General features: G+C 43.3%; 1 protein-coding gene across 6 annotated transcripts in view; it reads left to right on the top strand.

Moving 5' to 3' along the window:
* DUS4L (dihydrouridine synthase 4 like) overlaps nucleotides 1-15,376 on the top strand; it is a 44,062-nt gene that overhangs the window by 22,282 nt on the left and 6,404 nt on the right. For all 6 annotated transcript variants that reach the window (XM_069765063.1, XM_069765064.1, XM_069765065.1 and 3 more), the window contains 2 exons: nucleotides 7,025-7,147; nucleotides 14,045-14,271. In XM_069765063.1, coding sequence (XP_069621164.1) covers nucleotides 7,025-7,147; nucleotides 14,045-14,271 — 350 coding nt within the window. The remainder of the gene's footprint in view (nucleotides 1-7,024; nucleotides 7,148-14,044; nucleotides 14,272-15,376) is intronic.

The raw sequence follows: 15,376 nt of genomic DNA, 5'->3' as shown, positions 1-15,376 counted from the left end.
TGGAGTGATGAGACAAAAAAATTTAACTTTTTGTCCACAACCATGAGGCTATGTGCACACATCCAGAAATGCAGCGGAGATTGTAATATGTAATCCACTCCCCCGAAAATTGTCAGCCTGTTATTGCGGATTTCATGGCAGCTCAGTGATAATGTATATAGTGTCCTCCTCGAGACGATCTTAACTTTGATAGTCTATATAAAATTCAGCCAGTAGTTGGACACTTGAGCAGAAAAATTTGCTGAGGCGTACATACCCCAAAGGGACATCTGTATAGATGAATCTCTGGTTCAGAGGGAGGCTAAAATTCCAATAATACCTGCCCAGTAAACTATCGAAGCTGTGCGAGAGAACCTTAGGGTACACCCACAGATTTGGGGTCTACCCTGAATGCCCCCCTGTCCTGGGGTTGAGTAGGAAAACTGTGTGGGAATTGCTGCACCCACTGATGGATAATGGTTATCACCTCTACATTGATATCTTTTACACCAGCATCCCAATCTTCAAGACCCTCTCTGTCAGAGGTACAGTACAGTTGTATGCGGCACCGTGTGAAAAAATCAGCGGCCTATCTACGCCGCTAATTGGGCAACTGCTGAGAAAGGGCAAAAGCAGAGCCCAATGCAGTGACAACATGCTGGTAGTCAAGTATAAGGATATGAGGGATATTCTTATCTTAACCACCATGCACCGTGACAACAGCTCCCTTGTCACTGTCCGAGGTGCCACAACACAAGTCCCAAAGCCAGATTGTATCCTGGATTATAATAAGTACACCAGGGGTGTAGATCTCTCCAACCAGGTCCTCAATCCATACAGTGCCATGCAAAAAGCTAAAGTATGGTACAAAAGATTGGCCGTGCACATTGTACACATGGCACTGCTGTTTCGATTTGCAGGCAATACGGGGACATTCCTCCAGTTTCAGGAGGTAGTCGTGTTTGGCACTCAGGAAGGTGAGGGTCCCAGTACTTCTGACACTGATAGTGCCCATATTGACCCTGGTTAACATTTTCCAGGAGAGGTTATCCAAACAGCGTGGAAGGGAAGAGCACAAAAAGGTGCAAAGTATGCTCCAAGAGGGGAAAAAGAAAAAACACAATTTACTTTTTGAAAACCTGCCCTGTGAAACCTGCCCTTTGCATTACGAATTGATTCAAAGTGTACCACAAGTCCATAAATTTACTAAAATTTGTTTTTACCCTTTACACAATACTCTATTATAATCTGATGTACTCAGCATATACTTACACATACCACCACAAAAGGGATTGTAGCCCAGCAGAGAGGGAAACCGACCATGCAACAAAAGGTCACTGGATCAAATCCTGAAACTGAGCATTGACAGGTTAGTCTAGAAAAAAGACGACTGAGGGGCGATCTAATAACCATGTATAAGTATATAAGGGGACAATACAAATATCTCGCTGAGGATCTGTTTATACCAAGGAAGGTGACGGGCACAAGGGGGCATTCTTTGCGTCTGGAGGAGAGAAGGTTTTTCCACCAACATAGAAGAGGATTCTTTACTGTTAGGGCAGTGAGAATCTGGAATTGCTTGCCTGAGGAGGTGGTGATGGCGAACTCAGTCGAGGGGTTCAAGAGAGGCCTGGATGTCTTCCTGGAGCAGAACAATATTGTATCATACAATTATTACGTTCTGTAGAAGGACGTAGATCTGGGGATTTATTATGATGGAATATAGGCTGAACTGGATGGACAAATGTCTTTTTTCGGCCTTACTAACTATGTTACTATGTTACCACATTATAAATTTATATACCAGTAAAACCAAAAGCATTATTATCATTACTATAAAACTATGCCTCTAGATAAATTCCCTGAGGGGTGTAGTTTCCAAAATTGGGTCACTTGTGGGGTATTTCTACTTTTTAGGCGCTTCAGGCGTTCTCCAAACAAGACATGGCGCTCGCAGACTATTCTATCAAAGTCTGTGCTCCAAACTGTCACTGCTTCCCTTCCGAGCCCTGCCATGTGCCCAAACAGTAGTTTTCCCCTACATATAGAGTATCCGTGTACTCGGGGGAAATTGCACAACAATTTTTGGAGTCCATTCTCTCCTCTTAGCCTTGTGAAAAATTTGGGAGGAAAAATGTGATTTTTTTTTTTTTGTAACCTTTCAGGCTGATTGCATGCGGAATCCACCAGAAAAATACATTGTGTGCACATACACTTAGAAGCGGTATCAAGCAAAAACACCAACTTTGCCATTGTAGCTTACTGACGAGTAGCAGAGCTTCCTTAGGACCTGGCTACCAAAATGCCAGTGATCTGGTATCATACAGTGAAAAGAGTGGTAGAATAGCTGCTGGCATAATTTGCTACAGGGAATAAAAAAGTAGTATTTTGATGCGCTATTGTGAAAAAACGTATGTTTTAAAATTGTGAAAAAATGGATGTGTTCCTGTGGTTGGCTCTCATAGCAAGCCTGTAATTCTGCATAGAGGCGATCTGTGCATCAACTCTATGTAGCAGAGGCGATCGAGTTGTGCCAGCTTCTAGCCTCCCATGGAGGCTGTTGAAGCATGGCAAAGGTAAAAAAAAAAAAAGTTTAAAAAAAAATATAAAAAGTTTAAATCGCCCCCCTTTCGCCCCATTCAAAATAAAAGAATTTTAAAAAAATCAAATATACACATATTTGGTATCGCCGCTTTCACAGTCGCCCTATCTATCAATAAAAAAAATCAGCCTGATCGCTAAACTGCGTAGCGAGAAAAAAATTAGAAACCCCAGAATTACGTTTAAAATGCAATAACGGGCGATCAAAAGAACATATCTGCACCAAAATGGTATCATTAAAAATGTCAGCTCGGCACGCAAAAAATAAGCTCTCACCCGGGGTCGGTCACAATCATGAAAAATGGAGACGCTACGAGTATCAGAGAATGGCGCAATTTAATTATTTTTTTTAGCAAAGTTTGAAATTTTTTTTCACCACTTAGGTAAAAAATAACTTAGTCATGTTTGGTGTCTATGAACTCGTACTGACCTGGAGAATCACAATGGCAGGTCAGTTTTAGCATTTAATGAACCTAGCAAAAAAGCCAAACAAAAAAACAGTGTGGGACTGCACTTTTTTGCAATTTCACTGCACTTGGAATTTTTTTCCCATTTTCTAGTACATGACATGCTAAAACCAACGGTGTCGTTCAAAAGTACAACTCGTCCTGCAAAAAATAAGCCCTCACATAGCCATATTGATGTAAAAATAAAAAAGTTATGGCTCTGGGAAGGAGAGGAGCGAAAATCCCCAGGGTAATGAAGGGGTTAATCATCATAACACAACTTGCTCAGCATTTTCAACGTGAATGCATTTAACCAACCAAAAGAAAAAAGGTGATCATGTTCTCAAGTGTGGTTTTCTAAATAGTCTCACCCTAATTATATGTTAAAAACCAGATTAAAAGAACCAATATTTTTACCACCTATTTATATATGTAACAATTTTTTTTCTATTCTATCACTAAACATGTCATTTGTGAAGTGTTTAAGAAGAATAGTCCAGTAGTTAAATCCTCATTCTGTAAAATATGAACTAATCAAACAATAGTAGGTTTGTAAACTGGCTTTTTATCATCAATTTGTCCCTTCTAGTGGGTGAAATGTAATCTTGTGAATATTACTAGCAATGGCCGTTTCCTTTTGTGTCAGAGTATGTGCGGCCGGTCATGGTGCTCGGCTCCACCTGAGTTAATTGATTTTTGTTCACTTTTATAATGTCTGATTTTCTTGGATACACAAAGGACGGCGCTGGACCAGAAAGTGCAGAAAAGTCACTTCTACGTCTTCATTTTCACAATCTTTGGAGAGTCCAGTAGCCGCCACCAGCGCCGATCATATTCACAGGTCACATAACTAGTGATGTCATCCATTGCCGATCTTGTGCCGCCTTCTACCTCTTCATGGTCGTCACTGTCTTTATTTCCACTACATGGGATGACAGTCCGGTATTGCTGAGTCCCTGTGATGGGTTCTGCTTCCTGTAACCGAGGTTTTCACAAACTCTCCTCTTCGTAGTCCTGGTTTGTACAATACATGAACTGGATGATAAGAATATTTTTCTCCCTCCATTTGGGGAGTTGCCTGGGTGATAAGATTTGGTGTGAATTTGGCCTCTGGAGGACCGAGCTGCCGGCCGGTCATCTGATCTGCAGTCACCGTCTACCCCTGTTCATTCTCAGCCCCAACAAAGCTTCTCCTCTGTCCTCTCCTGATTCTAAGCTGTAACATAATAAAATAATACAGTAATATCTAACAATCATGGATTATTTGGTAAATACAGACCCCACACTGTTAGACCACAGGCTGAACAGATCTGAATTCAAGATTTTCGAATTGACACTAGGCTATGTTCACACCTTGCGTCGGGTCCCTGCGGGTTCTCCCGCAGCGGATTTGATAAATCTGCAGGGCAAAACAACTGCGGTTCTCCCTGCAGATTTATCGCGGTTTGTTCCGCGTTTTCCGCTGCGGGTTTCCGCCTATACTATTGATGCTGCATATGCAGCAATATGCAGCATCAATAGTAATGTTAAAAATAATAAAAATTGGTTATACTCACCCTCTGATGTCCGGATCTCCTGGGCGCTGCACCCGGCGGTCCGGTTCCAAAGATGCTGTGGGAGAAGGACCCTTCGTGACGTCACGGTCATGTGACCGCGACGTCACCGCAGGTCCTGGTCGCACAGCAACTCTGACCGGACGGCCGCGTGCAGCGCCCAGGAGCTCCGGACATCAGAGGGTGAGTATAACCAGATTTTTTATTTTTTAACCCCAAATATGGTTCCCAGGGCCTGGAGGAGAGTCTCCTCTCCTCCACCCCGGGTACCACCCGCACATTATCCGCTTACTTCCCGCAACGTGGGCACAGCCCCATGCGGGAAGTAAGCGGTTCAATGTATTCCTATGGGTGCAGAATCGCAGCGATTCTGCACAAAGAAGTGACATGCTGCGGGTTGTAAACCGCTGCGTTCCCGCGCGGTTTTTCCCGCAGCATGTGCACAGCGGTTTGCGGTTTCCATAGGGTTTACATGTTACTGTAAAGGCTATGGAAACTGCTGCGGACCCGCAGCATCAAAATCGCGGCGGTTCCGCGGTAAAAACCGCTAAGTGTGAATATAGCCTAGTTTTATTTTTTTTAAATATGATCCCATCACGATCCCAACTTGTATTTTGGCACAGATGTGGCTAGGAGCATAGCAGGCACATGTGCATTTTTTTGAAATTTTTAAATTAAACGTTTTTTTTATCAGTAATGCGTTATAAAATTTTGTTTGCGTTCGCATGGGTAAAATATTAACAAAGATACTCTTGTGACATATCTGGTGAAAGCCTGTACAGTTCTGAGTAGAATGGTGTTTATTTTGTTTCTCTATCTGTTTTCTAGCTTGAGTTATGGGGAGAAATGTAAAGGCAGGCAGCACTGAAGATTCACACTTTTTCCGAACTTTGAAAATCAATTAAAAAAAAAAATATCTAGAATTTTTTTTCTTCACATTTTGCATTCTCTGACACACTATTACCAAATAACAAAATCTCAAAAGAATTAAAAATATAGAGGTAAAAATTATTGGTTCACTTGACATGGAGTGACCCATGTACATGCTCAGTAGGGGAGATGAATCTGTGCTGCACTTTATGTACGTGCTCAGTAGGGGGGATGAATCTGTGCTGCACTTTATGTGCGTGCTCAGTAGGGGGGATGAATCTGTGCTGCACTTTATGTGCGTGCTCAGTAGGGGGGATGAATCTGTGCTGCACTTTATGTGCGTGCTCAGTAGGGGGGATGAATCTGTGCTGCACTTTATGTGCGTGCTCAGTAGGGGGGATGAATCTGTGTTGCACTTTATGTGCATGCTCAGTAGGGGGGATGAATCTGTGCTGCACTTTATGTACGTGCTCAGTAGGGGGGATGAATCTGTGCTGCAATTTATGTGCGTGCTCAGTAGGGGGGATGAATCTGTGCTGCACTTTATGTGCGTGCTCAGTAGGGGGGATGAATCTGTGCTGCACTTTATGTGCGTGCTCAGTAGGGGGATGAATCTGTGTTGCACTTTATGTGCATGCTCAGTAGGGGGGATGAATCTGTGCTGCACTTTATGTACGTGCTCAGTAGGGGGGATGAATCTGTGCTGCACTTTATGTGCGTGCTCAGTAGGGGGGATGAATCTGTGCTGCACTTTATGTGCGTGCTCAGTAGGGGGGATGAATCTGTGCTGCACTTTATGTACATGCTCTGTAGGGGGATGTTTGTACTGCACTTTCTGTACATGCTCAGGGGAGATGAATCTGCTGCACTTTCTGTACATGCTCTGTTGGGGGGATGAATCTGTGCTGCACTTTCTGTTCATGCTCAGTAGGGGGGATGAATCTGTGCTGCACTTTCTGTTCATGCTCAGTAGGGGGGATGAATCTGTGCTGCAATTTATGTGCGTGCTCAGTAGGGGGGATGAATCTGTGCTGCACTTTATGTACATGCTCAGTAGGGGGGATGAATCTGTGCTACACTTTATGTGCGTGCTCAGTAGGGGGGATGAATCTGTGCTGCACTTTATGTACATGATCAGTAGGGGGATGAATCTGTGCTGCACTTTACGTGCGTGCTCAGTAGGGGGGATGAATCTGCTGCACTTTATGTACATGCTCTGTAGGGGGATGTCTGTACTACACTTTCTGTACATGCTCAGTAGGGGAGATGAATCTGCTGCACTTTCTGTACATGCTCAGTAGGGGAGATGAGTCTGCTGCACTTTCTGTACATTCTCAGTAGGGGGGATGAATCTGTGCTGCACTTTCTGTACATGCTCTGTTGGGGGGATGAATCTGTGCTGCACTTTCTGTTCATGCTCAGTAGGGGGGATGAATCTGTGCTGCACTTAATGTACGTGCTCAGTAATGAGGCAGTGCTGTGGGGTCGGAGTGGGAGGTTAGGCTTACCGACTCCACAGCCCTGGAAGTGTGTAACCTCCCCTATAGCACTGACATATTTTTTGTCTTTTATCAGGTGGGCAATGGCTGAAGGTTACGGAGCATGCCTAATAAACCAGCCTCAGCTGGTCAGTGATATGGTGAAACAAGTGCGCAGCCAAGTTGAGAATAAAAGGTTTTCTATCTCGATTAAAATAAGGTTTGTTTCATACATGTATAATATACTAGTAGTATTACCCGGCTTCACACGGATCTATTTGGTTTACCTCTTTATTGTTTGTATGTGTGGCTAAAAATGATAAGAAGCCAATATACACAAGTGAGGGTAGAAAGTTGCTGGCATAATTTATTAAAGGTAGAAAGAAGTATTTTGCTACACTTACAGTAATTTCTCTGTCGCCTGTTCAAGAGGAGCCAGCTGATGGGACTGAGCATGTGTGACCATTTGCCCTGGACACATCAGATGGACAGGATGAGAGAATATGATGAAATGATTATTTTATGAAAAATTGTTATGTAATTGCAAGGAGATCTATTAGTATGGCATGGAATCTCTCTATCAGTATGTCTTTGGATGTGGGGGTAAACCCACGCAAACATGGGGAGAACATACAAACTCCTTGCAGGTGTTGTCCTTGGTGGGATTTAAACCCAGAGCTGCAGTACTAACCACTGAGCCACCAGGCTGCATTCATTCTGCATACATGTTGGAGGAGGTCTTAATAAATAGTCGGCCTTAAAAATTTCTGGCAGACAAAATTAAATCCCATTGTTTTGGAAAGTAGTGTTAACTTTGCACATGCCGAAACCTAAGACAGAAACAAAATGAACATATACCCTGCTGTAAGTAAGTCCTGCTCAGCCCTTATTTACACTGACGTCACTATGACGCATGGTAAGGTTTTAATACTAGAGGTTAGGACCATCCTGAGTTTGGGTACACCTTGGTGCTTGTGTCATGGCTTTTATGCTTTTTTTTTTTATCAAAAACGGTGTTTGCAAAGTACCCAATTTATTTATATGCACTATTGCTTTTAGTTATTTACTTACAGCAGGGTATACGTTCATTTTGTTTCGGTTTAAAGTTTTGTCTGTTTAATGGTAAGTCTGAACACGCTCCTATTTTGCATGCATACCAACTTACACGCCAGGTTATTTTTCTGGTTAAGAGCATGTGCTACATATTAGCAGAGAAGTTTGTAATTTTGAAACTGTGAGTAAGATAAGTTATCCATGTCATGCAGGGATTGGAATACCAGCAAAAAGTATCCAAAAGCGTCTTGTTTTTGCAGGATATCGCACCCACCCACAGGTCTTGTATTGCCCTACCAAAAATCACTCTAATCGGCTTTAAAGTTGTCGATCAACCGCCATATTTTTCAGGTTTGGCCCCATCTGGTTAGCTCTTTCCCAAACTCCAAAAAATATTCTAAAGCAGAGGTCCCCAACTCCAGTCCTCAAGGCCCACCAACAGGTCAGGTTTTCAGGATTTCCTTAGTCTTGCCCAGGTAATAATTGCATCACCTGTGCAATGCAAAGGAAATCCTGAAAACATGACCTGTTGGTGGGCCTTGAGGACTGGAGTTGGGGACCTCTGTTCTAAAGGACAAAAATTTCCAACAATGAGATGGTATTTGATGCTGTGGAGTAATGGTTTGCAGAAGAGGATAACAATTTTTTTTTTCTAAAGGATTACAATTATTTTTTGATTGATGCATTGCATGAATAGAGTTTAAAGGTCATGTAAATCAGTAGTACCGTATATACTCGAGTATAAGCCGAGATTTTCAGCCCAAATTTTTGGGCTGAAAGTGCCCCTCTCGGCTTACACTCGAGTCACGGTCGGCGGGGGAGAGGGCGCTGAGGCATACTCACCTAGTCCCGGCGATCCTGGCGCTGTCCCTGCAGTCCCACGGTCTTCGGGTGCCGCAGTTCTTGCCCTGTTCGGCGGTCACGTGGGACCGCTCATTAGAGAAATGAATCTGGACTCCACTCCCATAGGGGTGGAGCCGCATATTCATTTCTCTAATCAGCGGTGACCGCTGATAGAGGAAGAGGCTGCAGCACCGAAGACCAGCTGTCCGGGAGAAGGAGCGGGACGCCGGGAGCAGGTAAGTATTGCATATTCACCTATCCCCGTTCCACACGCCGGGGCACCGCTCCATCTTCCCGGTGTCTCTCCGCACTGACTGTTCAGGTCAGAGGACGCGATGACGCATATAGTGTGCGCGGCGCCCTCTGCCTGATCAGTCAGAGCGGGGAGACGCTGGGAGCTGCAAGAGGTGAGTATGGCATTTTTTTTTTTTTTTTTTTGCAGCAGCCGCAGGCAGCATTATATATACCGGTAGCACAGCTTTATAAGGAGCATCTATGGGGCAGAAATGAACGGTGCAGAGCACTATATGGTAGAGCTTAATAAGGAGCATCTATGGGGCACAAATGAACGGTGCAGAGCACTATATGGCAGAGCTTTATAAGGAGCATCTATGGGGCACAAATGAACGATGCAGAGCACTATATGGCAGAGCTTTATAAGGAGCATCTATGGGGCACAAATGAACGATGCAGAGCACTATATGGCAGAGCTTTATAAGGAGCATCTATGGGGCACAAATGAACGATGCAGAGCACTATATGACAGAGCTTTATAAGGAGCATCTATGGGGCACAAATGAACGATGCAGAGCACTATATGGCAGAGCTTTATAAGGAGCATCTATGGGGCACAAATGAACGATGCAGAGCTTTATAAGGAGCATCTATGGGGCACAAATGAACGGTGCAGAGCACTATATGGCAGAGCTTTATAAGGAGCATCTATGGGGCACAAATGAACGATGCAGAGCACTATATGGCAGAGCTTTATAAGGAGCATCTATGGGGCATAAATGAACGATGCAGAGCACTATATGGCAGAGCTTTATAAGGAGCATCTATGGGGCAATAATGAACGGTGCAGAGCACTATATGGCAGAGCTTTATAAGGAGCATCTATGGGGCAATAATGAACGATGCAGAGCACTATATGGCAGAGCTTTATAAGGAGCATCTATGGGGCACAAATGAACGATGCAGAGCACTATATGGCAGAGCTTTATAAGGAGCATCTATGGGGCACAAATGAACGATGCAGAGCACTATATGGCAGAGCTTTATAAGGAGCATCTATGGGGCATAAATGAACGATGCAGACCACTATATGGCACAGCTTTATAAGGAGCATCTATGGGGCAATAATGAACGGTGCAGAGCACTATATGGCACAGTTTTATATGGCACATCTATGGGGCAATGATGAACGGTGCAGAGCACTATATGGCACAGCTTTATATGGCACATCTATGGGGCAATAATGAACGGTGCAGAGCATATATGTGGCACAGCTTTATATGGCACATCTATGGGGCAATAATGAACGGTGCAGAGCATATATGTGGCACAGCTTTATATGGAGCTTCTATGGGGCAATAATGAACAATATGGAGCATTATATGTGGCACAGCTTTATACAGAGCATCTATGGGGCAACAATGAACGGTATGGAGCATCTATTTTTATTTTTGAAATTCACCGGTAGCTGCTGCATTTCCTACCCTAGGCTTATATTCGAGTCAATAAGTTTTCCCAGTTTTTTGTGGCAAAAGTAGGGGGGTCGGCTTATACTCGGGTTGGCTTATACTCGAGTATATACGGTACTTGGAAATCGTCATTTTTCTCCTAGGACGGGCCAACAATTTATATCAATACCCCCTAATCTGTAAATTTATATATGTATGTGACTTCATCTGGGGTTTCATCTTAATCGCAAAAAAGCAGAATTCAGACATGTCACAGTCCGCGGCCTTCACTATCAGGGGATATACTCAGTTATGCTATACTTGGACTAGATCTGGCTTCCATCCTGGCGGTGTTTGTCTTTTTTAGGCGGAAGCAATAGCATGGTAAACTACACTTTTGTGTCCATTTAAAAAGACGGACCCTACCGGAATGGAGGCCAAATAGAAGTATAAGGTGAACATGAACATCTGGCACAAACATGATGTGAACACAGTTAATTGCAAGTATAGTTTGACTTTCACAATCAGTCATTCTCACAGCAGGAGCCAAGGTGAGATGAGACCACGCAGCTATGTAGGAAATACGATTTGATCATCTACCATGTAAGCCAGTGAGCTCTAAAGTATGGCATGTGAACTTTGGACCTCACCAGGCAGAAAATGCTAATATCTGGGCCTCACCACTCAAGATTGAAGTCCATAGCAAAATTAAAAGTTTATTTCAGTTGATAATTTGTCTCCGATTGTTAGAACAGTCACATAACTATAGTATAACCCAAATCTAACACTAGACCATAGATTACTGCAGCCAGAAAAAGAAGAGTACCCTCCTTTGGGCCTCACAAACACTTTGTTCCATTATTGACAACAGCTATGAAATACAGTGAAGGAAATAATTATTTGATCCTTTGCTGATTTTTTTTTTGCCCACTGACAAAGACATGAATAGTCTATAATTTTAAGGGTAGGATAATTTTAACACTGAGAGATAGAATATCAAAAATAAAATCCAGAATATAACATTGTATAAATTACATAAATTTATTTGCATTTGCAGTGAGAAATAAGTATTTGATCCCTCTGGCATACAAAACTTAATACTTGGTGGCAAAACCCTTGTTGGCAAGCACAGCAGTCAGACGTTTTTTGTAGTTGATGATGAGGTTTGCGCACATGTCAGGAGGAATTTTGGTCAACTCCTCTTTGCAGATCATCTCTAAATCATTAAGACTTTGAGGCTGTCGCTTGACAACTCCGAGCTTCATCTCCCTTCATAAATTTTCTATGGGATTAAGGTCTGAAGACTGGTTATGCCACTCCATGACCTTAATGTGTTTCTTTTTGAGCCACTCCTTTCTTGCCTTGGCTGTATGTTTTGGGTCATTGTCTTGCTGGAAGACCCACCACCACCCATTTTTAATGTCCTGGCGGAGGGAAGGAGGTTGTCACTCACAATTTTACGTTAGATGTCTCCATCCATTCTCCCATTGATGCGGTGAAGTAGTCCTGTGCCCTTAGCAGAGAATCACCCACAAAACATAATGTTTCCACCTTCTTGCTTGACAGCGGGGATGGTGTTCTTTGGGTCATAGGCAGCATTTCTCATCCTCCCAAACACGGTGAGTTGAGTTAATGCAGAATAGTTCAATTTTTGTTTCATGTGACCACAGCCTTCTCCCAATCACTCACAGAATCATCCAGGTGTTCATTGGGAAACTTCAGACGAGCCTGCACATGTGCCTTCTTGAGCAGGGGGACCTTGCGGGCACTGCAGGATTTTAAAGGGAACCTGTCACCCCGTTTTTTGAGATTGAGCTATAAATACTGTTAAATAGGGCCTGCGCTGTGTGTTCCTATAGTGTATGTAGTGTACCCCGATTCCCTATGTATGCTGAGAAATAACTTACCAAAGTCGCCGTTTTCGCCTGTCAATCAGGCTGGTCAGGTCGGGAGGGCGTGGTGACATCGGTGGTTCTTCCTCAGCTTTACGTTGGTGGCGTAGTGGTGTAGTGGTGAAGACACAGCGCGCGATCTGCGCTGTAATCCCTTGCATCGGTGGGGGCGGCCATCTTCCTGGGGCCGCGCGTGCGCAGATCGAGTGCTCTGCTGCACGGGGCTTCAGGAAAATGGCCGCGGGATGCCGCGCGTGCGCATTAGAGATCGCGGCGGCCATTTTCCCAAAGCCGAGTTTGCATCTCGGCTTTGGGAAAATGGCCGCCGCGATCTCTAATGCGCACGCGCGGCATCCCGCGGCCATTTTCCTGAAGCCCCGTGCAGCAGAGCACTCGATCTGCGCACGCGCGGCCCCAGGAAGATGGCCGCCCCCACCGATGCAAGGGATTACAGCGCAGATCGCGCGCTGTGTCTTCACCACTACACCACTACGCCACCAACGTAAAGCTGAGGAAGAACCACCGATGTCACCACGCCCTCCCGACCTGACCAGCCTGATTGACAGGCGAAAACGGCGACTTTGGTAAGTTATTTCTCAGCATACATAGGGAATCGGGGTACACTACATACACTATAGGAACACACAGCGCAGGCCCTATTTAACAGTATTTATAGCTCAATCTCAAAAAACGGGGTGACAGGTTCCCTTAAAACCTTTACGGCGTAATGTGTTAGCAATGGTTTACTTGATAACGTGGTCCCAGCTGCCTTGAGATTATTAGCAAGTTCACCCTGTTTAGTTGTAGGCCAATCTCTCACCTTCCTCATGATCAAGGATACCCCACGAGGTGAGATTTTTGCATGATGCCCCAGATCGATGTCGATTTACAGTCATTTTGTATTTCTTCCATTTCATTACTATTGCACCAACAGTTGTCTTCTTCTCACCCAGCATCTTACTTATGGTTTTGTAGCCCATTCCAGCTTGGTGCAGGTCTATGATCTTGTCCCTGACATCCTTATAAAGCTCTTTGGTCTTGCCCATGTTGTAGAGGTTAGAGTCTGACTGACTGAGTCTGTGGACAGGAGTCTTTTATAAAGGTGACTATGTAAGACAGCTGTGTTTAATGCAGGTGACAAGTTGATTAGGAGCATCTATCTGGTCTGTAGGAGCCAGTGGTTGGTAGGGGATCACATGCCTATTTCTCACTGCAAAATGCAAATAAATTTATATCATTTGTAGAATGTGATTTTTTTTTTTTCTGGATTTTATTTTTGATATTTTATCTCTCAATGTTAAAATTAACTTACCCTTAAAATTATAGACTGTTCATGTCTTTGTCAGTGGGCAAACTTAAAAAATCAGCAAGGGATCAAATACTTATTTCCTTCACTGTATATCATTTACCAGAGGAATTTGCTTTTTTTTTTAACAGTTTGTGGAATGTGTGATCTGTATTGCTATCCATGTTTGACACGGTTCATGCGTTACAGAATAGAACGTGTCAAATCCAATTCTACTGTTCACTCCAGACAACTAGTGTAGTCCATTCACCAACTGATAGAAGAACGAAAAGGAAATTATTTGTGCAGAATAAAACATAATCTACTCCCAATGACACTCATTGTGATTGGTGTGATTTTAGAATCCATGCAGATATTGCAAGAACAGTTGACTTATGTCGGAAAGCAGAGGCTGCCGGTGTCTCCTGGATCACTGTACATGGGCGACTGTGCGAAGAAAGGCATCAGCCTGTGCATTATGATGCTATAAAGATCATTAAGGACAGCTTATCCATACCCGTTGTGGCCAATGGAGACATCAAGAGTTTAAAGGAAGCCGAGAGTATTCATCAAAAAACTGGAGCAGATGGTAAATTGCTGTGAATTTAACATTGTTTTATATGTAGCAGAGTAGCACTTAAATCAGCTAAATCATCACTTGCTTTAACACTTTCACCCATAAACTTTAAACGTCCAGACGGTCCGCATTCTGTTCTGCAGTGTAGCTCTCAACCGTCGGTGCATTAAAGCTGCACGTGATCATTCAGCTGCAGGAACGGGAAGATGGCTGTCAGACACAGCCGAGCTCCCCACTGCCATCTCAACCACTATACATAGCACTGAAGAAGCGCTGTCTATGCAGCAATAAAAAGCGCTAAATGCCCCTTCTCTTCCACATCAAGAGGACGTGATCACTGGGTGTAGGGAGTGAGCAGGGGCTGCTGGGTTTTAGGAGATCTAGTCAGCTCTGCTGTGCAACGAGAAGGTTGTATTTCCTCTGTAACTGGGGCTAATATACCAGCAGTTACAGGGAAAATCATATTTTAACCCCTTTACCCCCAAGGGTGGTTTGCACGTTAATGACCGGGCCAATTTTTACAATTCTGACCACTGTCCCTTTATGAGGTTATAACTCTGGAACGCTTCAATGGATCCTGGTGATTCTGACATTGTTTTCTCGTGACATATTGTACTTCATGACAATGGTAAAAATTCTTTGATAGTACCTGCGTTTATTTGTGAAAAAAACGGAAATTTGGCGAAAATTATGAAAATTTCGCAATTTTCCAACTTTGAATTTTTATGCAATTAAATCACAGAGATATGTCACACAAAATACTTAATAAGTAACATTTCCCACATGTCTACTTTACATCAGCACAATTTTGGAACCAAAATTTTTTTTTGTTAGGGAGTTATAAGGGTTAAAAGTTGACCAGCAATTTCTCATTTCTACAACACCATTTTATTTTAGGGACCACATCTCATTTGAAGTCATTTTGAGGGGTCTATATGATAGAAAATACCCAAGTGTGACACCATTCTAAAAACTACACCCCTCAAGGTGCTCAAAACCATATTCAAGAAGTTTATTAACCCTTCTGGTGCTTCACAGGAATTTTTTGAATGTTTAAATAAAAATGAACATTTAACTTTTTTTCACAAAAAATTTAATTCAGCTCCAATTTGTTTTA

Source organism: Ranitomeya imitator, chromosome 4, assembly GCF_032444005.1.
Source record: "Ranitomeya imitator isolate aRanImi1 chromosome 4, aRanImi1.pri, whole genome shotgun sequence".
NCBI classification, from domain to species: Eukaryota; Metazoa; Chordata; class Amphibia; order Anura; family Dendrobatidae; genus Ranitomeya; species Ranitomeya imitator.
This window is presented reverse-complemented; position numbering and strand designations above follow the sequence as displayed.